Raw genomic sequence first — 22772 nt, forward strand, 5'->3', positions numbered from 1 at the left:
ATTTAAGAGCAGCAGGATGAGATGGGGAACTGCAGGACGCAAATATAAAGTGTCAGTGCTGTACGTAAAGATTAATGGCCACATTAATGTGAATAAATAAAAACAGTGGGCCTCACGCAGGGGCGTGTGGTGCGAGCCCATACATTTATAAAGCATGATGAGAGAGAAACCTGAACTGCTTCACACTGATGTGACTGAACCCGAGTACGACACTGCCTAAACTCCTGCACTAAATGTCCAGCAGGGGGCGACTGGTTGTAAGAAGTCACTAATGACGAGATGTAAACATGCTTAAAAGTCAGTACTGAGGGTTGGATTAAACGCAGAGATGCGCAGCTGGCAGTGAATGTTCATAGAAAGAACGACAGCGACTTTCTTCGTTTCCTTCCTCGGGCTGTAAACATTCAAGCCTGGAAAGTGTCCAAATTTAGAGGAAATAAATATTTATTTAATGAAGGACAGATGTAAGGAGGGTGGAGGTCAGAGTCCAGCTGTCAGTGTGATGCTCCTGTCAGACAGAAATATAATCTGTCCTCTGGGTGTCTCCTGTTTTAACATGTTTTACTGCTAATGAGTCTGACAGAAGAGAGAGGGGGAGAGCATGCCAGGCGCTGAGAGGAAGGAAGGAGGCGAGTTAAAGAGGAGGAGGGGCAGAGTGGTGGATTCAGTCAGTCCTTCGTTCAGTCGCAGCTCAGATGGAGGTTTTTCCTCCTGCTGAGGACACTCTGATGGCATGACAACGGCTTCCTGAGTGAGAAAGAGCGAGAGAGAAAGAGAGAGAGAGAGATATCCTGCCCTCAGTTTCCACGGTGACGGCATCCCTCCATCCTCCTCCATCATCTCTCCGCCCGGCTGCTGTCGACATCGTCGGGATGGGAGATAAAGGAACAAGGTAAGATTTAATGGGTGTGTGCAGTAATGCACCCTGATAAATGTGTGTGTGTGTGTGTGTGTGTGTGTGTGTGTGTGTTGCTGTAACGTTACATAACGTTGTGTCCGAACCTCGAGGACTGTGACGTCTCGATGGCACTGACAGGTTTGCTGTGTTTGCCTGGGGCTTTTCTGTCTTTTATTTTGACAGTCAGACACACAGGAAACATGGGGGGAAACCCATCTTTGTGAAAGAAACAAGATTACCAGAGAAATATATCACTGCCAGTACTTGTAGTGATACTGTAGTAAAAGTATGTAAGCGTGTGTCACTCTGATTCATTCACGCGTCATCTGGAGGGTTTAAAGGCGAGCTCATGTTTTACAGCCGCTGTTACTCCGAGTGCACGACAGAGAAATGCAGTCACAGAGCTGCAAAACTAAAACAAAGAAAAGCCAGGAAAACATTTAACTATGTGTCAGGAGGCCAAATCAGAAGAGGCTGTTTTTAGTTTTTATTAGTTAAAATATTTGATCCCAGACTGTGGCGATAACAGGTACGCATCAGGGTGTGACCATGTTCAGACAGGCTGGCGCTCTCTGTGCATCTTTGTGACAGTCACAATGAAAATGACAAACTGCTCCTGAACTGGAAGAAACGGCCCAAACCCAAAGACTGAAATACAAAAGTCCAAACAGGACTTGAACAGCTCTCGCCTAAACCAGCACACCCACAGCCTCCTAACACACCTGTTATCACTCCAGTATCACCACAGAAAGCAGACGTCATGTTTCTGACAGGAGAGCGTGACTGATTTACTGGGACAAGTTCTGGATCTGTGCTAGGAGGTTACAGGGGTTCTGAGCCCATGTCTCACCTTTCCACCAGCTTTAATGAAACTCTTCACCTGCTGATCAGTAACATCCAATCAACATCCGCAGCCACGTTATTGGTCAGATAATGCCATTGAAAATGCTCCAAAAGGCTCCGACAGCAACAGTCCAGAGGTCCAGTGCAGGGACTCGAGTTAGCTTAGGTGAACTCTAGCAGCCAGCTAGCAGTTGCAGCCGCCTGTGTCCCCATCCACCTGTTGGTCAGAGAGGCCACGCCCCTAATAATGCAAACTTTAATCTAGGTGCGTTATTAAAAGTGTTATGAAGCAGAACAGCTTGTGTATCAGGCTGGAAACACGTTTTCTTTGCTGGATAGTCTGTGAGGTGGACTCACTGCTGTCTCTGCTGGACGTCAGAGGAACTACAGCTTTGGGTTCAAAATCCAGGGCTTTCTTAGTCCATTACAGTCAGTGTCAGCTGACTCGCTCTTTGACTCCTTGTACACCCACCAGAGGAACTTCACAATCTCAGGTTAGGCGAAGCTTTGAAAGAGCCTCCTAACAGGAAGCTGGATCAAAACATCAGCTTATTTGTTCCACAGCTGATATTTTTCAAGGAAGAATCACACATTTGCATTCCCAGTATCAGACTGAGAACTCAGGGATCCTCAGTGTCAGGACTTCGCTGGCACTTTGACCAAATTAAATATTTTGGAGCCTAGTGCAGCGGTCCCCAACCTTTTTTGCGCCACGGACTGCTTTGTGCCCGACAATACTTTCACGGACCGGCCTTTAAGGTGCCGCAGATAAATACAAGAAAATAAAACTAGTACTGGTACCGAAAAAAAGAAGATTTATTCATAACACACATGAAAAGACCCAGGAAAACCGAGTTAACGAAAAAAACGATAACAAAATAACACTAAAAACCGCTAAAACCCCTGAAAACCATACATTTCACACCCGAGTCTCAACTCTCACGGCCCGGTACCAAACGACTCACGGACCGGTACCGGTCCGAGGCCCGGGGGTTGGGGACCGCTGGCCTAGAGGCAATTTGACCAGCTGGTGGTCCGATCCATAATCCTCCACCTTCAACAGTGTGCTGAAAGCCTGTGGTGATGGAGGAATCACACGAGGGCAAAGGCTCAACAACTAGGCTCTCACTGATGAGCCCCTTTCCTAGATGGGGCAATGAGACTGGGTCCCACCAATGAGGCCGTAACACGGGGAAGGCGTCCCCAACAAGGCAGCTTATGCACACTAATGGTGTAGCTTCATGGAAGGACCACCATTTGGGCGTGTGCTTGTCAAGACCTTTTCCGTGTCTGCGAATCTGCTAGTGATGTAAATTTCTTCATGAGATGGTGAGCTGATGATTGGTGTGGACGTCTTCACGCCTGCCTGACCAATCTGCAGAGACCAACTATGCGTACGCCCCCGGCGATGCACTTCAGAGAACTACAACAGGACTACTGAGTCATCGTCTCTCCAATGCTTACAAGAGACAAACAATGACAAAGTGTGCAGCTTAAAGTATTTTAGGACATCCTTCAGGTGTGTGATCAGGTCGAGATGCAGCAATATTTGTGTCAGACCCAGAGACATCCAAGAAAAGGGCGAAAAAACGTCCCTGGAGTTTTCAGTTTGGCAATATTTTGATCAGTCGACTCAAACCTGTGATGAGTCCCACAGATATGAAGCCCAAACAACTAAATTAAAACTGACTTTTGTGGCACAGCAACAGAAAGTTTACTCCAGCTTCCAGCTTTGCTGCTGTTGCCACTGCTGCTTGCTGTTTTGTGTGCAATGCATTCTGGGATACTTGGCTGTCCCAGATCAACACCCTTGATGCACTGAGGCTGTTTCATGAGTACGAGCACCAATGCAGGCGGTGACGTGTGTGAAGGCTCCTGGTGGCGGTGAGGTCAGGAGCTTTAGTGTTGCACTCAGGACACGTGTTTGTTATTTTGTTCCGTGTAGGTTTTATACAGTCTAGCTTCTCCAAACATAGACAGCTGATGAAGGAGCACTTTGATCAGCGAGCGAGGCCTGTTCCCTCTTTAAGCAGGTTAAGTGTTGAACTTGTTTGCGTTTAAATACTAAAGCTGAAGGCAGAGACCCACAAACAGGAAGCAGCTGAACGAGTGCGGCATGTGGCGGCGTCCTGCTGTTGACTGCTAAACACTTTCACCCAATAAAAGTATCATAAAAGTTAGAAATGTTGTTAGTCTGTGCGCCTGAAATGGGGCTGTGTTTAAAATCCACTGTGGTGCACAGACTGGCTCCTGTACCCGTTTGGACTGAATGTAAATGTGAAGAACTTCACGCTTGCAGGAACCAACAGAACCTCCCTGAGTTTCCACGGACCGGTGCAAACATTCAGCGGCTTTAGTTCTTGTTGCAGAAAGCAGATGAGTCTTTGTGGTTAAATAGTGAAAAAAGGACCTCATGCGTCTTCTCAAATTACATTTCCTTGACCTCAGTGGAAGGGAAGTAAAGATGTAAAGGATTGTTTACAAGGACTTGAAGAGCAGGACTGCGGCACTCGGAGAATCAGCTGTCCTTAAACAGACTGTTAATAATAATAATGAGGCTCTGCTGCGGTGAAACTACAAAGTCCTGCGGGTGGACTACAAAAAGCTCCTCTCAGATACCTGCTGTGCTCTCATTGGTTGCTGTGTGCAGACGGTGCGCACATGCACACAGTAACACGGTGAGAGCTCACCTGTGGTCGATCAAAGATGGCCGTCATTTGGTGGGTAACTCAGCAGTAAGTCACATGATGACCTGTTTGTTTACTGTAAGGTCTGATGGGTCGTTGCTGTGAATTGTGGGACGGCATCATCTCCTTTCGTTTCATAAAGGAAGCTCTGATGCATCCTTTACTAAAGGAGGTAATAAAGGAAGCTTCAGCTGCTTCCAAACTGCTCAGAGTCTGAGGTTAAAGCTGTGGCGACCCTCGTAGCATCGACAGCAGTGTTATCATCTCACCAACGTTTTGTTATTTGGAGGATCCGCCGACTCCTATCATGGCCGCCACACACACCTCCGGGTCAGAAGGAAAAAGGTCCACTGAGAACTGGAATCAGAAAGTCGGCCCAAAGCCTCCGTTTCCTTTGTTTTTAGGTGAGCAGCAGGAAGAAAGCTTCCAGCTGAGTGCGCTCCACCCCTCAGACCTCAGCAGTGTCGCAGAAACACTTCAGATGAAACAGACGAACCGAGCACGCTGCAGGTGCAGTGATTTCCCCACTGCCCCACACTGCTTCTGCAAAACTGGTGCTAATGTAGCACAGACTGCCCCCTACTGGCAGGTGAATCAAACACTTATACACAAGCACAGCGCTGGGAAAACACCCTGCAGCGCGCCACATTCCTCCCAGCAAAGCTGTCAAGTTAAAGTTGAGTGCTGGCTATAAAACCCCGCAGGATGAAATATAACAGCGTTTGATGAAAACGTCACTCGTTTAATGGCAATGACGAGCAGATGCACCTGAAAGCGCTGTGCAGGTTAATCTCTGCCGCACGTCACCATCACGGTGTGACATAACCACAGTGTAGCTTTCACACAGGCTTTCATAACAGACTGAAAACAACCTGTTGCCCCATCCACTCTAAAACATTAGCTCATAGCCAAAATGTCTTCAGAACTTCAAACCAGGTGAGTAGCACCGTAATACACCTGAGCCTGTTAGCAACCGTGATGCTGTTGAAACCAGGCAAGTACCAACAGCAGGTTTCTCCTCAGCCCGAGGGTGGAGGTGGGGAGTCCTGGATGAGGTTCTGTAGCTCATCTTACAGCTGGTGGGGTATGACATTATCATTCAGGTTCTGATTTTGGTTCTGGGACTTTTTGCCCCCTCATGATCGAGGCCAGCGTCCCACAGGGAGTCCTGGTCTTTTATCCATCAGCTGTGTAAGGCATGACTGCCTCAGGTCTCCTTGTGGACTTACCGGCTAAGCTTAGCTTTGGGGTCTTGTTGGAACTGTTAGGGTCTTGTGACGTGATGACACATTTCTTTAGGTGGTCTGAGACGGCAGCACTCTTTCGTTTTAGTTAAATATGTCTTATTTGTAGTTTTTCGTGGATGTGGACAGCGTGCATCCTGTAACTCATCAGTGCTGCTCACCCTGCAGGTGTGTCCTCAGTGACAGAGCTGCAAAACAAAAGTTTTAATCATTTATTCTCATCCATTAACAAAATGCAGTGAATGAACAAAAGAGAAATCAGGATTTGGTGTGAGCACTCGGCTGGCAGGTTGTTCTAAGCACAGATCTTCTCTTAATCTGCATCCTTCTGTCTCTTCATGTAACCAGGCGATGATGTTGATGTCAGGGCTCTGTGGGAGCCGCACCATCACTTCCAGTACTTACACTGGAGATAGTTCTTCATGACTTTGGCGGTGTGTTTGGGCTCGTTGTCCTGCTACAGAATACATTTAGGGACAATAAACAATCATTTATATTTTTGAAAGCGTTCTTTGTTTACAGCAGTTTTTCACACCTGCCTAAAACTTTTGCACTGTACTGTATTTCAGGCCAACTGGGCATGCTCAGATGCAACCGAGACTTTCTGGCTTATTGATGAGGAACTCGAGCAGTTTTGGTTCCTGCACATCTTTAGTCAGTTGATGGTGTTTTTCTGCATATCGGGCTCTTAATATTTGTCTGAGAGAGTCTGAGCTGAGATCAGGTGTCTGCAAACAGCTGCTTGTGTATCTCTGCCTGCACTTGAGAGCAGTCCTCCTGTAAACCACTTTAAAGGTCTGCTTAGACTGCTGCACCCGCCATCAGAGCCCGGATTGGCTGAGACATGAAGTCTTTTCTGAGTACGGCGGACGTAGTGACACTGATGATGGACGCTTGGCCTCTGCCTCTCTGACTGCTGGTCATCTGACACACGCATGCACGCACCTACCTACACACACACACGCACACGCACACACACGCACACACACACACACACACACATCCTTTTCTTTCAGTTTGTGACTCGCACTAAAATGAAGCTCTAATAAAGGAGACGTGCAGAAACATGTTTCAGCTCATTCTGATGGTGAATGCGGCAGCGGAGCGTTTCTGCGCTGCCGTCGTCTGAGTGTGTTTCTGTGTTTTCGGGCTCAATGATCTGAACGAGTCGTGTCGGGAGAATATTAACGAGCTCCGCTGATCAGTCAGACATACAGAGCAGCTCGGGAGACTCTCTGAGGAGGTTTTCACGGGAAGCAGCGTCAGCCCCAGAATCTGTTCGAGTGCTTGTGTGGAGGGTAAGTGGACAGAGCTGAGCCACGTCACGCTCTCAGGTTTCTTTGTGACTCGTTTAACATTCACATACGACCGCTGTGAACATCAGGAGGGAGGGAATGAAAAGGTGCTGCTCCACACAGAGCTCTGCTGTACCCGTTCTGTTCGGGGATTTTGGTCCACGTCGTTATGACATCATTGTGACATCAGCACACAGCTGCTGCAGATTTGATGAGAATCTCCCGTCGCTGCTCTGAGTGCAGCGAACGGTTCATGAAGCTGGTGTGAGGAGATCTGAGCGCTGAGACGATCACACCTGCAGCAGCTGAACGCAGACGCAAATCGGCGCTCATCAGACCAGGACGCGTTTTTCCACCTTTGTGAGTTTCCTTTGCTGACCTGAGCAGCAGCGGTGTGGTCTCCTGCTGCTGCTTTGGCCTCAGAGATGCTCTTCTGCATGCTGTGGTTGTTTGAGTTACCGCTGCGTTCCTTGAGCTTGACTCTTACCGGATATTTCCTCTTCTACTTTTGGTTGGTGTTAGTACTTTTACTGCAGTGAGGACCGGCCACACCAGTTTACATACTGGGCAAACAGGTCGACAGAGGACGCCATAATAACAGCTCTTCACACAGCCCTCACCTGGACAGTAGCAACACCTGTGTGAGAATGCTGTTTGTGGACCAGCTCTGCCTTCAACACAGTCCAACCCCACAAACTGGTTAATAAGCAACTCATGACTCAGCAGCTCACTGTGCAGCTGGATACTGGACTTCCTGCGTGACCCCAGAACATCAGGATGGGAGAGCACACCTCCTCCACCCTCATCCTGAATGTAGGTGTCCCACAGGGGTGTGTCCTCAGTCCCCTCTTATACTCACTTTTCTCCCATAACTGTTCACCAATCCACACCAGTAACACCATTATAAAATTTGCTGACACCACCATCATAGGACTGATCGACAACAGCGATGATTCAGCTACAGAGAGGAGGTTCAGCATCTGAAGCGATGACGACAACAACCTGCATCTGAACACAGCCGAGACCAAGGAGATGGTAATCGACTGAGCACTCCACCCTCTACATTGATGGAGGAGGTAGAAAGGGTGGAGAGCTTTAAGTTCCTCGGAGCCCACATCTCGGCCGGCCTCACCTGGTCCACAAACATCTCCCACCAGGTAGGGAAAGCACAACAATGGCTGTACTTCCTCAGGAAACTACGTCAGGCCCAGTTACCCCAGAGACTGCTAATTAACCACAACCGCTCCACCATCGAGAGATTTCTGACCTCCTGCTGCACACTCTGGTTCAACTGCTGCACCATGGAGGGCAAGAGGAAACTGCAGCGGGTGGTGAGGGCAGCAGAGCGGGCAATCGGCACCTCACTGACCCCCCTCAGAGACATTTATACGTCTACGCATGGGACAGTGTGAAACGTAATTTCAATTCCTTTGTATGGCAAGTACATTTGAAGAAATTGACAAATAAAAAGTATTCTATTCTATTCTATTCTATTATACTGGCAGACTTCAGCAGAAAGCCAGCATCATCATCAAGGACCCCTCACACCCTGGACACGCCCCCGTGCATGTTTGTATGGGTGTATCTGTATGTGTGCAGGTGTATGTGTAACTTGTACATATCTTTCCTGTGTAAAGATATTCTATTCTTTAAAAAACAAACAACGGGCTGGTTTCAGTTCTCGTGGCCTCGTCTTTATTTTATATCTGCTCATTTTGTTTCATATAAAGATTTAGATTTTGCTCACTGTTAAAAGGTGCTGTACCAATAAAGCTGTCAGCGGTAAGTGTGATCAGCAGCTCATTGATTAATGCTGCAGTCAGGCTGTGCCAGGCCCTAAAAGTAATTACAGGGATTTTAAAGTGAAAGCTAAAGTTGGCCGGAGGACCCGAGGAGTCAGCGGATTCACGGAGCCTCCAGGAGCTTTTCCCAGTTTTAACACACAGAACGAAGAATAAATCACCTGAGACAGTAACTGTGAGAGCTGCAGGTTCCAGCCTGCTTTTCACAGAGTTTCATGTTTAATAGAAAATTGAATAAAGGTTTGTGTTTGAACTGGCTGCTCGTGTAAACCTGCTCCTCCGTGGGAAAGCTCCTGACGGTCTGGGTTGATTTTGACTAAATGAGACCAAAGCAGCTGCTGCTGGTTCCCCTTCGGTTCTTGGTGAAACATCTTCAGTGACTGATTTCCACAGTCGTTCAGGTGTGTGAGTCAGGACACTGAAAATGTCTCTTTATTTCCCCACAGTGGGTTTTATTTTCACACTGTGCTCACACCTGTTTGAAGCACAGATGTTTTTAATGGCTGCCAGATGTTTCTGTTGGATTCCCGTGTTTCCGGTGTCATGAAGTAAGCGCTGATAAGCGTCCCTCCCTCTGCAGCCCAGAGACCAGAGCATCTGTGATCTCTGGATATAATCTGAAACCAGCTGCCTGTTCTCTGCGTGGCTGAGGCCGAGCCTCATGCGTTCGTGCTGGTGGTTTTCAGTCGTGTTCCTGAGCCCGGCAGAACCAGGTCCAGCTTTAATGCTGAGCCGGCCGAGGGCTAGAACGGAGAAGCAGCTCTGTGGGAAAGCGGACACAGTCCAGTCACACCTGACGGTCGTAGATCTGAGGAGGCGAAAAAAGCCGGTTTGAGTCTCTGCTGCAGTTTGGGTATCGAGGGAGTCTTCAATCATCGGCCGTCTGCTGCTGCAGAGCTGACACAACAATCAGGCATCGATCGGGCAGTTAGCGTTCCCCCTGTGTCAGAGCGGCCGATCGATCAGCGGCGCGGCCGCTTCACCTGCACCAACCACGAGCGAACCACGACGCGTGAGAAAATCTCAAAGGCACCAAACTTATTCCTGACACAGAAAGAGAGCAAATGAATCAGTGAAAGTCCTTCCAACAGACGGTTGCGTAGAAGAATCCACGTTTTTTATTGTGACAGAAATGTCTCCATACGCGTCAATATTCATCGATATTCAGGATTAAACATCAGTTTAACCCTCTCAGGCTCAAATTACGTTTTTGTTGCTAATGCACAAACAAATACCTGCAGTGGTACTTCTGAGTAAAAACAATATGTCTGTGGGGTGATCAGGTTGTTAGTTTGTAACTGTTGCAAATCTGCAACGCCTGCCTCGAGAGGGTTAAGTGATAACAACAATAATCCCAACAATAAGGAGCAATGATGATGCATCAGTGTTTGGGGTGACGCACATCACTCTCTTACACAGGAAGTGTGTTTATTCACGTGTGAACGAGCCTCAGAGGGACCGGGCTCAGTTTGGATGAACCTGAGCACTGACGTGAAAACAGGAAAGAGCAGGAGGACGTCAGAACCCACATCAGGTGCTTCTCCGCACGTCTTTGATTTCAGCTTGTTGTTTGGTTCAGTGGTGGTTCTAAACAGGTGTACCTGTCCAGGTGCTTCACCTCTGCCTGTGTGGCAGCAGCTTTGGACCCAGAAAGGGAAAAGTGGACAAATGTAATAATATTTGCTTAAAAGGAGCTCTGCCTTCTTGCTGGTCTTTGAGCTGTCTTGGCGTCTTTGATGTGATAAAGTCGTTACTCGTGCTCAGATGAAATGTGAGCCCCTCTCGTGCTGTAACCCTGCACTGATTCACGTCTGTGCGATGAAGCTCTAACCGCATCCTCGGCTCTGAAGATTCAGCTCTGCTCTCTTTCAATGAATCTTTAATCGTGTTTACACTCTCTCAGACGCTCGCTTCCTGTTACCGAAGCTTTCAGCATCTTTTCTCTCATTTCACACAAACACCAGCATTTATATGTCCAGTGTTTAGCACAGCGGTTTGTGAGGACGCCGTGTTTTGTCCCGGCCTTGTCTGAAACCGACACGTTCACTCAGCTGTGATTAAAAATCAAGAAGTGACCACTGAGGTCGATAAACGTCTGCTGTCGCCGTCACAGAGCCGGTGCTCTACCTCCAGCCGCTCAGCCTGATTCGTGATTTCAGATGGCAGAGCTGCTCCGTGTTAAGGTTTAATTGGACTAATTGCAGAGAGTGTGGTGAGCAGGTGATCGTGCAGTGGGCAGCTCCCAGGAGTCCCTCCGGTTTCCGGCTAAAAACGGCGTCCCGATGCTGGTGATTGATGAAGAGCCACTCAGGAGGAAGCTGAAAGCTAATGGAGCCATCAGCTAATTTATGACAACATTAACGCGGGGTGAGGAGAGGGGCGTCACGCTGTCGGGCAGCATTAGACAGAAATGCAGAGAGGAAGCTGCTGACGGCACACCCTCTGTAATATGTGACTGTGCAGGGTCCCAGCAAACACCAGACGTCATCCAGCCACTGCTCCGACACTCACAGCCCGTCTGAAGCCAGACTTACTCGTTTTCTTCTTGCATCACTCTCAGCTCAGAAATCTGCACAGCTGTGGACACGAGAGCTCTGCTGGTCACAGCCTGGCGCTCATCATCGCTCTGCTCTGACACGATACACAAAACAGGCGCAAAGTAGCTTCTGATAATGAAAGTGATAATGCATGCTCAGTAATCCAGGTAAGGAAATCCCAAAAGGTTGATTCTGTTCATCTGGATGTTTTCAGGTTTACAACCTTACAAACAGCACATTTGCTGTTCATTCAGTGGGCTAGTTTCACTGTGACTGAGGTTTGAGTCTCTGCTGAAAATGCTACGTCCACATGAGCAGAATCAACCTTTTGAGGTTCTCATAGTGAAGATGATGTTTGTGATGTTTGGGCCCTGTGTGGAGAGCAGGGCCTCCCCGAGGCTCTGCCGGCTGCAGGCTGGACGCCTCCTGCCACCTTCAGTTTCACTCGGTCAGAAGAAAAGAGACGGAGACAAAGCTTCAGACCGAATGAGGTCAGCAACGTGTCAGACAGAGCTGGGAAGGTTACTTTAGAATGTATTCCACTACAGGTAACAGATTACATGCCCCAAAATGTATTCTGTAACGTATTCCGTTACGTTACTCAATGAGAGTAACTATTCTGAATACTTTGGATTACTTAATATATTATCATGCTTTTTACAACAATATGAATGTGATTTATTACTGTTACTGAAGCTCTGAACCGTAGTAAAGGGACCTCTGACTAATACGGCGGGTTCGTGTCGGCTCGTAGCTGAAAACTAGCTTTACTTTGTTGTGTGGGTCGACTTTGCTAGAGACAGAGAGAGGCGTTGAAAGGCTCCAACGGGACTTATTGTTTCAGAGGAAAACAGGAACACAGCGTACAGTCGAGTCTTAACAGCTTACTCACAGCTGGGCTACACTCTTTAGGCCGATGTCTGCTTATTGCTTTCGTATCAAATCATTTTTTGAATAATAATTTTTTTAAAAACTTCTTCACGTCGTTATGCGGCCGCAAGTAGAATGACCAAAAACGGCGAGGGGACAGCCGAACATATGAAACAGGAAAGTACCGCTGTGTAATCCATTTATTTCAACAAAGTAACTGTATTCTGAATACCACCTTTTTAAGTGGTAACTGTAATGGAATACAGTTACTCATATTTTGCATTTAACATGTAATGCCAGTACATGTATTCCATTACTCCCCAACAGTGGCCTTCAGAGGAGTGAACGCAGCTCAGGGCTGGAGCACATCTGCAGGGTTAGGAGCAACACGAGCTTCATGAAACCCAAAATACATCAGCACCAACATCTGGCAGCACACCTGGACTCACTCAGCTTGGGTAGTCTGAGTTTTCTGGGTGTTTTACAGGCAGGGGTCATGTGAGAAACCACTTCTGCTGCTAAAACAGAAGAAACTCCGACAATTTAAAATTTATTCCTGAAGTGTGGCGCGCTCTGACTGTTTCACTGTTTCCAGACTTTTCTTGGACAGTTTTATTTAAAAGTATGAGATACTCAAACAGTGTGACCTGTGCTCTTCTCTCTGTCTGCAGAGTGTTTAAGAAAGCCAGCCCCAATGGAAAGGTGAGTCCTCCTTTAGCACAGTGCAGGTGTGACAGTTTGCTGATGCCCGAAACAGCAGCGACAGTTTCAGGCTGACTAACAGCAGCTCTTCCTCCCTCAGCTCACCGTCTACCTGGGGAAGAGAGACTTCGTGGACCACGTGGATCGGGTGGAGCCTGTCGGTGAGATCTTGTTCAGTCTGTGGCTCCTGGAGCTTCACTCACATTTAAATTTAAGTTGACTTTTGAAGCAAAAGCGACTTTGCTGAAGATCTTGTTTTCTCCTCGCAGACGGCGTCGTTCTGATCGACCCGGAGTACCTGAAGGAGAGGAAAGGTGAGAAGCCCGAGTGCGGGAAAGCTGAAAGCTGAGCTGCTGCTCAGAGAAATCGCTGTAGAAGAAGAAAGTGTGTACATTATTGTACTTTATTGAGCCCCGTGGGGAAATTGCTCTCTGCATTTAACCCATTCACTCAGTGAAGCAGTGGGCAGCCATTGGGCGCCCGGGGAGCAGTGTGTAGGGACGGTACCTTGCTCAGGGGTACCTCAGGGTAGCTGTTAAGGGGAATCGAACCCCCGACCTTCCGATCATGGGACAACCACTCTACCTACTGAGCTATCCCTGCCCCTGTGTAGCTGTGGATGTGAGCGATTACCCAGAAACCTCACTGGCTGGTGTTATCAGAGCACGCTGCTTCACTTTGGGCTCACGTCCTGCTGTAAAAACCACGAGCAGGAAGATGGCGTCTCACATTAATGTGCAACATGTTTCGGTTTTCTGTTAATCAGCTTCCATCACTGATTGTCTTTGTTCTCGCCCCATCAGTGTTTGTGACTCTGACGTGTGCGTTCCGTTATGGTCGCGAGGATTTGGACGTCCTCGGATTGACGTTCCGGAAGGACCTGTTTGTGGCGAACATCCAGGCGTTTCCTCCGGTCACCGAAGAGAAGAAGACTCTGACTCGTCTTCAGGAACGTCTGATTAAAAAACTGGGAGAACACGCCTACCCGTTCACCTTCGAGGTACGGAGGCCGCCGGGCCACCTGAATATTTGTCCGCTGATCTGTGACAGAGTGCTTTTAGCTTTGATTCTCCCACAGAGGTGCTGGATCCAGGCAGACCAGCTTCCTGGCAGCCTCCGGTTGCAAGGGGAGACGATTATTCCCCGACCGGTTGGTGCTGAGGTTGCTGGCTGTCGCTGGGTGTTTTCCATCACAAGGATGATGCTGGTTGCCATGGTTTCTGCAGTTTGCAAACACCCCATTTACTCCCCGAGCCGTGGTGAAACTTCCCACTGCAGCCAACACATTTCAAAAGGCTTTTATTTTGAAGGCAAATTTGCTACAGCTCGGAGAGTCCATAGCGAGTGTTTGCAGACAAGTTGGCGTCTTCCACACAAACCACAGGCGATCACGACACCCTGCCATCAGCCACAGCCATCACTGTTGGACCAGTTTGATACTGATTTCATGTAACTGACAGTAAAAACACGCGTGAACAGACACGTGCCGTCACACGTTTCACTAACAGGCAGTGGTTATCAGGCCGTCAAAGACCTCCTCGTTAATATTAAGACTTTTCTAATTAGTTTTTTTCTCGGCGTGCTGCACCAACTCCGGTGTTATTGGTGCCGAGCTGCCAGGCTCCATGTTTGAAGTCTTGGATATCAAATGTCTTCATTTCATCTTTGCATCATTCTGAACAATTTGTGAGAAATTACATGGAAAGTTGACAAAGATCCATGTAAACAGGATCCCGGACTTAATGGAAATGTATCCATTAGTAGAAAATAATGACAGATGAAGCTGTTCGTTGAGATATGAATGAATAAATGATTCAATTAGTTTGGAAAACAACAGCTAAAACGCTGCCTCGTGCATGATGCTTCATCACGTAACATCATCCATCAAGCCTCAGTGACTCATGTGTCCAGCGTCTTCTCTGGGAGCTTCCCGTCCTCACAGATGTTCTCGTCTCACAAACCCAGAGGAGGAACTTTTTGTTCTTGGAGTTCAAAAACAGAAAATGCAGAAAAACAAAGAGAAGCGACGGCGGAGCAGGAACCCGCAGCATCCTCACTCTCTGCCCTGCCCATAAATGTTTCAGATGTTTTGAATATTTCATATCTTTTCAGATTCCTCTGAACCTGCCGTGTTCGGTCACCCTGCAGCCGGGACCGGAGGACACCGGAAAGGTAAAGCCACGACGTCCGCTGTCATTTTCTTTTGCTTTGTGCTCGATTCGTGCCGCCGTGCAGACCCTCTGGGTTTGAAGCTCCTTTCAAAGGTGGAAACGTGTCTGGATTTAAATGAATCTGAAGACACGTCTCGCTGTGGTGTGTCCTCAGGCCTGCGGAGTCGACTTTGAGGTGAAAGCTTTCTGTGCCGAAAATGTTGAAGAAAAGATCCACAAAAGGTAAACGTGAGTCAGCCGCAGTCCGGCCGAGCGGCACAACAAAGACGTGAATTATGAATGAAACTGAGAGCGCTCGTGCCCGCACACACACGTGAACAGAATAATCTGGGACACATCCACTCTGAAATAAATGTCTGAGCTATGTTGTGTTGCTGCAGGAACTCTGTGCGTCTGGTGATCAGGAAGGTGCAGTACGCTCCAGAGAAACCTGGCCCTCAGCCGACGGCAGAAACCACCAGACAGTTCCTGATGTCGGACAAACCGCTGCACCTGGAGGCCTCGCTGGACAAGGAGGTAACTCCTGAGGGACAGATTCACTCAGTTCACCCACCAGCAGCCAGCAGAGCTCATCTATGGAGCACAAACGGAAGTGTTTGCCTGCTCATCAGAGTAACAGCCAATCAAATCTTTGAATTTCACTTAAACTGGAGCTCAGACTCCGGGACGCTCTGTTAGTGCAGCGACCTCCCAGCACACATGTTATTGGTCACGTGATGTCATTAGAAATGCTCCAATAGGCTCCAACAGCACAAACAAGGTGCAGAGGTCTAGGTGTCACCATCCACCTGCCAGTCAGGGAGGCCACGCCCCTAATAACACAAACTTTTAGCCTGTACGCCGATTTAACCAGGTGAATGTCATAAAGGTTGTTGTGAGCCGTGAGGTCATCTGTCTGTTGTGTCTCAGATCTATTACCACGGTGAGCCAATCAGCGTCAACGTTCACGTCACCAACAACACCAACAAGACCGTGAAGAAGATGAAGATCTCAGGCAAGTCAGGGCGCTGCTTCCTGTGTGTATCTCCACGTCTCCACGTCCTCCTAAATGCTGATATTTGTGTCCACAGTGCGACAGTACGCCGACATCTGCCTGTTCAACACGGCTCAGTACAAATGTCCCGTGGCCACCGAGGAGTCAGAGTGAGTTTCATCCATAAAGTTTGACACTAAGGAATCAAAAGTTGGAGTAAGCGAAAAACTGACGCTGCTGACGAGCTCTCTAATGTGAAATCAGCTGAAGCTTCTCTATTTCCCTCTCCTCAGTGACGTTGTGGCTCCCAGTTCGACTTTCTGCAAAGTTTTCACCCTCACTCCGTTTCTGGCCAACAATCGCGAGAAACGAGGTCTCGCTCTGGACGGAAAACTGAAGCACGAGGACACCAACCTGGCGTCCAGCACGCTGTGAGTCCAGCCGCCTTCACGCCGCCTTCGCTGCCAGCGGGGCCGAGACAGCCAAGCAGAGTGACGTGTGAATATTTTGTCTGCTGTGCAGGTTGAGAGATGGAGCCAATAAGGAGATTCTCGGCATCATCGTGTCCTACAAAGTCAAAGTGAAGCTGGTTGTGTCTCGTGGCGGGTCAGTATCGTGCGAGAGGAGCTTTAAATGTTAAATGGTCGCCTGCTGACCCTGAGCTCAGATGTTAATCCTTGTTCGTCACGCCGTCGTGTGACGCTCTGCTCTCTGTGCAGACTGTGGCGTTTTAGCTTCAGGTTATATCGTCCACAAATCAGACCCCTCAGCTGGTGACAAACAGAAATGTTATTTATGGCCTTTTCAGCTTTATTTGATAGACTAGGACAGGAAAGAGGGGGCAGACATGTGGCAAAGCCCGGGGTTCGGACTCAAACCCGGCCGGCCGTCTCAGCCGTGTGGCACGCGGTCGCCTGATCAACACTCACAACCTGGTGCCCAAAAGATTTAAAAACCTGCAGAATCATCAGAGGGCAGAAGTTCCCATTTCTAAACTGGAGATAAGCTATTTAACTGTGCATGGACCATAACAAATCTGCATCTGTGTTCGTTTGAAAGATGTTATGTGAAAATGTCCACAGCGTTGGGATGCACTCGTCGTAAATCCTCTGTGCTCTTGTATTGAAGCTGAAACTCTTTCTTTTTATTGATTTCAGGCTCCTTGGAGATCTGGCAGCGAGGTAACCGTTCATGTTCTCGCATTGATGGAAACACCGAGAGTTACAAAGATCGCATGAACACCTCACTGAACACCTCAGTGCTGACGTGGTCATAAATGCTTTTATTGTGTTGTTACCAATGATCTGTGTTTCAGTGACGTCTCGGTCGAGCTGCCCTTCACGTTAATGCACCCGAAGCCTTTAGAGGAGTCCTTCTACAGGGAAGGTGAGACACTTCCTGTTCCTGCTGACGTTCACAGACACAGGAAGTTAAAATGATGCGTTACATCATCCTTTATCAGCCGCAGGTTCAAAGGGTCAGAGCGTCACCTGACCTCGAAAGCAGACATTTGTAATGCAGCATATTAATATTTGATGTTCAGTGTAATAGTATTCATGATGTCCACATGCTGATAATATGCTGCTGTGGATTCATCTTCAGGTGTTTAAGGCTGATCTCTTTCCCGGTGAGTCAGCTGACAAATCGGCACTCTTCTTCTTCTCCTCTAGAAGCGCCCACTACAGGCTCTACAAGAGCTGCTAGGGCTGTAAAATAGAGACGCTAGTGGGAGGTGACAATGCAGAACTGCAGGGTCTGCAGCGGCGATCAGGACGCACGCTCAGAAGACGAATGTAAATAAGAGATGATGAGACGGTGGCGACACATGGAGGTTCAGCCCAGCAGACACAGCACAGGAGCATCCTCTGAGTCAGGTTTAACAAAGCCGGGCTGTCTTTGCATTAGCTGGATCTGACCGACCACAGAGCCATGGTTCTCATCTTTCTCTGTGGGCGGCACGGTGGAGCAGTGGTTAGCACTGTTGCCTCATAGCAGCAAGGTCCTGAGTTTGAGTCCAGCGGAGCCTTTTCCTCCGTGTCTGTGTGGGCTCTCTCCGGGTACTCCGGCTTCCTCCCACAGATGCTTACTTTAGATAGCTGCCGCCCACAGATGTGAGCGTGAGTGGTTGTCTGTCTCTCTGTGTTAGCCCTGCGTCAGACTGGCCACCTGTACAGGTGTACCCAACTGGAAGAGGAGGGCTCTCTCTCTGCTGCAGGCTCCGTCCACGCTCACATCAAAGTTCGGCGTGTCATGTGACTCATGCACTAAGTGAAGCCGGCGTCCCTCAGAGCCATATTTTATTAGTAACTGAATGCACTGGTGTGATACTGGGATTTGGCTCCTCCCCTGCCCACAGCCTCGGTCTTCCCGCTCCGCCAATCGGTTAGAGACCCACGTAAATCCGTGCTTGCGGCCCTGCTGCAGTTCTTCCTCCTTGTTTGCGGCGGTTGTGGAGAACAGACCCAGAGCTGAGCTGCTCGGAGTCATCAGGTCTCCCTCAGTAAACCTGAGCTCCAGACGCAAAGACGGCGCTCCACGGGGCTGTCTGACAGGTCAGAGCGTCACGACCGGAGCCAGGCTCAGACTGAGGGTGTGTGGGGATTTTAAACGAGTCGGTGTGAGAAGATTGAATTGGCTCTGACAGAGACGAGCCAAGAGTTTTCCTCAGGTGTGTAACTGTGATCTCTCGCTCCTCCACAGCTGCAGACGAGGCTCCAGTCGACGCGAACCTCATCGAGTTTGACACAAAGTAAGCAGCCGTCTTCCCGTCTCGCCGCTGCCTCTCCTCCTCACTCTGATTGGTTCTGCTCTGGTTTACGGGCTCATCAATAACACTGACAGCAGACAGGTTTCCTCTGCGCCCGCTGCAGCATTAACAGTGATGGACTCGTCTCCAGAGTTTCAGTCTTAATGCATCTTAATGCCTGCTGCTGTGGGAGCTGCAGGAAATGGGCTTTAAACTGGAAACTCGTTCTGCTGCCAGCACAGCCAAACGCGAGCGCTGTGAGCCGACGCTGCAATTTACTCATTATCATTTCATGCGTACGCAACAACAAAGGAAATGACTCCAGCTGCAAAGATGAAATACAGAACAGCGAGGCCACTTCCTCGTTTGTGTGTTTTTATTTCCTCTTTCCGTGCAGCCCAACGAATATTTCCACTTCCTGTCTTTGTTACCTCAGACGTCTGTACAGGGGGAAGAAGAAGTAAAAGCAGTGAAACACTCTTTCTGCCGTCTCCAGCTCGTCTTCAGCTTCGTCTGTAATTATTAAGCTCATTACTAAATGGCAGGGCGGGGTCATGGCCCGTTAGCTTTCTCACGTCGGTTAAAGTTGTTGTTTTAAAAGTGGCGCGGCTGCTGTCCCCTCTGCTCTCTCAGCAAGTAAACACAGTGTGGCGATGAAGACACTGGGGAGATGGGCGCGTTGGTACAAAATGAAATGGACAGATGTGAGGATATCGATGGTCACAGTAAAGAGGATGGAGGATTTATCCACTCGTTTTGCTGTCAGAGCAGAAGAAAACCTTCATTTCCACTTTAGTCTTGTTTCATGTGGCCTTGTCATATAAAAGTGGGTCGAAAGACCAAGTTTGAAAATAAAAAAATGTAAATATAGTTTGAAAAAAATTCACAGGACTGTTTTTATATGTTTGGCCTTTTTTATTTTCACTTTTTATTTCATTACATGTTCATTATATTCACAAATGTTTATGAAATTTGGAGGCTCGGACATGTTTCTTCGCTCACCAGCCTGAACACAAAGCCGTCCCAGGCACCGTCTCATATCAGCTGATTAAAATGCGTTGTAAACGAGTCTCGGCGCGATTCCGTCCATAAACGAAAGTTGAATTCACAAAAATGTTTGAGAGCTTTTTGTTGCTAACCAGTAAAATATCGACTAATTGTAACTAAGATGTTAGTGCGGCGACGTGTTACAGAAAAATAACGCTCCCAACGCTGGTAACCACGGATACGAAACAATAAACATTTAATAAGTGCCATATTACTCATTTCAAACCAAAAATCATATGACCAAGTTAGCGTCTCTGATTTAACTTCCATAACCTCTCCCTCCCTCAGCGACGATGACATCATCTTCGAAGACTTTGCCCGCCAGCGGCTGATCGGAGCAAAAGACGACAAGGATGAAGACGAGGAGCCGGTGGACTCGCCCAAACTGGACGACAGATAGAGGGGAGGAGACACTGCGGCTGTTGTTTTGCTGCTGTATGTAGTGTGGAGCTAATGGAGTTCACCTTTAGGTCAAACCACAGTCTGGACACCCTTTAAACACTCGGTGGTGCCGTGTTTGTGTGCTCGTTCATGTCTGTCCTCTCTGAGTCCCGGTGAGGTGTTTAAAAAAAAAACTAGAATACTGCAGCCTAGACATCGGAGCGGCTCTTTGCTCCGACGGAGTCGCCTGGAGCGCCGACCCGGCAGCTCCTAACGACAGCTGGTAGCATGCCTCTAATGTCTCTTTGTTCTAAGTGTTTCCATTAGGGACCAAACAGATGTAAAGTTGTGTTGAGATTAGTTTAAAGTCTTTAGAAACAACACTGCCAGCCTCGGTTGATCTTGAACCCTCTGCCACTGGAGACAAACTTCAGCCGATGGAGGATTTTGCTGAGTAACCATCTGTAGTCGGTGTTGCTGAAGCTGCAGAGCAGATGGGAAACGGCACCGAAGTGATCTGCTGGGCCGCCCGACAAGAGGACCTCAAACTGTCAGAGTGAGCCACCGACCATTTAACAGCAACCGGTGGCCTAGTTTGCATGAATAAATACTTCCTATGATTTATTAATGTCATGAATAATCAAACTGATTTTAAATAGCATACAGTTTCATGTGTTCATGCTGATAATTTTCCGAATCATCATCAGAACGATTTTCTTCCTTGCAGGTAGTCGCTGGTCGTCCATTCGCTTCGTTTCTGTTAAAATCAGCACGGCTTCATGTTGCCTTAAAGTAAACGCTGCGCTTTAATATGATACATGTGTCAGACAAATATAATTGGCATCCTTTACGTGTTTGTTACCTTTACCTCTGTTTAACTGAAACAATCAGACATCTGGCAGAAATTTAAAGAGCAACTGTTCGAACTGTGGCCTGATCGTTGTGAATGCTTTTAAGACTGGAGAGATATATATTTTGTTTCCTCAAACAACATTCTGATAATTATGAGTCACTTTAGTGTGACAGGCTAATTCTGAAGCTAATAATGTTAAATTTCTACTGAAATATCCGAAACATTTCGTCACCCAGTAAATCTTCACTTACCTTAAATGTAATAAAGTTTAAAACTGAAAATAAACCGAAAGATCTTTTATTGAAACTGAACTGAAACTCAGAGACAGCAAGCAAAATGGAAAATATTATTTTATTCACTAAATAAAATCTGATAGAACAGTGTTGCGGTCAGAGGTCATCACACAGGCCTCCTAGCAAACACTCACTGCTGGTGACTGGGTGGCGAGTGGTTGTGGCAGTTGCTCGGTGAAATATGGTGCTGCAACAAAAGCCTCCTGTGGTTGTTCTGGCCTGTGGCAGACTGCCTCAGTTGCCTGAAGTTTGCATGGAAGATGCAACTTTTACTGGTCTGCAGATGACTCAACGTCTTATATGCAAACTACAGGTGATGGAGGCAGTCACAGAGAGGTTTGTGGCGTAGCGGCCTTCTTTTACATTAACCACTTACAGCTGGCTGGTGAACAATGACCAGAGGTTGCCAGTGGGTCGTTCTCCGGTCTCTCGGCCTGTGGGACTGGCTCCTTAGACCGCTGAAGATTAGCGCTCTAATGGGCAATCCCTACGTGCCGGCTGATTTTACAGAAACAAAGTAAAACTAGTGGCTGTGCTGAAGAAAGAGAATCCACATGGAAATTCATCAATGATTTGTAAGAGAATTGGCAGGGATGTCATCCATCCATATGTCGTATCAGGTGACTTGAGCAGGTAAAGAAATTGTGCAAACCTTTATTTTGAAAAGATTCAAAGTTAAAGAGTCTCAAACATCCTGTATGAGGGGTAAGATGTGTTTCTGCTTACTTTAAAGTCAGACTGAAACCAGTTTTTGCATTGTAACGTACAGTTTAAGAAAAAACAGAAAACATCAGCTGTGTCTGACTGTTCATTTTGGCGGGGCGTGAGGAAAACTTGTATATTTCACTGGATCTTAAATAAAAGGACGTTTGTGTCCCCATTTGTCTGGATTCATGAAACTAAACAAAAACGAACTTTTCAACCGACGAGGAGCTCAGAGGAGATTCATGGATGTAGTGGAGGAGGACATGCAGAAGGTTGGTGCAACAGAGGAGGATGCTGGGAAAAGGGTGAGCTGAAGGCAGATAAAGACTAGCATATTTTTCAGATTATAAGGCGCATTAAGCGAAACAAAACAGTCAAATAAGTCAAACTTTACTCAACTCATTCTTCTTGCTTCCTCCACTTCTGTACCATTGATTCATTAATGCTGAATTCTCTGCAGCGGCTCTATTCCCATGTAGTTGCAGTATATTAATGACTAACCTCGTATTGTGGATGGATTATCTCAGTTGTTCCCCTGACTGAAGTTTGGTCCGTTTACAGCATCCTGCCATGCGATTGCATTTGTCCCTAACCATCGGAAACCCTCACGTTAACTTTTATCGAGTGGAAAAGAGTTAGCGTTCATCCTCCAGCTTCACTGTGTTTGTTATGCTAACATAGCTGTGTCGCTAGCGGTCACGTAGCACATCATTATATACCAGCTA

At 47.7% G+C, this 22772-nt stretch overlaps 1 protein-coding gene across 1 annotated transcript; it reads left to right on the top strand.

Moving 5' to 3' along the window:
- The first annotated feature begins 596 nt into the window (after positions 1–596).
- Positions 597–22218, top strand: arrb1 (arrestin, beta 1). The gene is made up of 16 exons (XM_085431033.1): positions 597–892; positions 12848–12878; positions 12979–13039; positions 13148–13192; positions 13682–13878; positions 14991–15050; positions 15204–15271; positions 15430–15565; positions 15959–16043; positions 16120–16192; positions 16316–16453; positions 16545–16628; positions 17180–17203; positions 17338–17408; positions 18723–18771; positions 20104–22218. The coding sequence occupies exons 1-16, from the start codon at positions 873–875 to the stop codon at positions 20213–20215; spliced, it is 1254 nt and encodes a 417-aa protein (XP_085287159.1). The 5' UTR covers positions 597–872; the 3' UTR covers positions 20216–22218.
- Positions 22219–22772: the final 554 nt, after the last annotated feature.

The sequence above is a fragment of the Copadichromis virginalis genome, linkage group LG14, assembly GCF_057382275.1.
Source record: "Copadichromis virginalis isolate Kocher_CV1m ecotype Utaka linkage group LG14, C_Virginalis_male_GT1.1, whole genome shotgun sequence".
Lineage (NCBI taxonomy): Eukaryota > Metazoa > Chordata > Actinopteri > Cichliformes > Cichlidae > Copadichromis > Copadichromis virginalis.

What these genes read in the sequence shown, in the direction of transcription:
- arrb1 (XM_085431033.1), top strand. Translation starts at nt 873, where the DNA reads ATGGGAGATAAAGGAACAAG. An exon ending in ATGGGAGATAAAGGAACAAG is followed by an intron (nt 893 to 12,847) that starts GTAAGATTTAAT and finishes CTCTGTCTGCAG; the next exon opens with AGTGTTTAAGAAAGCCAGCC. An exon ending in CTCATCGAGTTTGACACAAA is followed by an intron (nt 18,772 to 20,103) that starts GTAAGCAGCCGT and finishes TCCCTCCCTCAG; the next exon opens with CGACGATGACATCATCTTCG.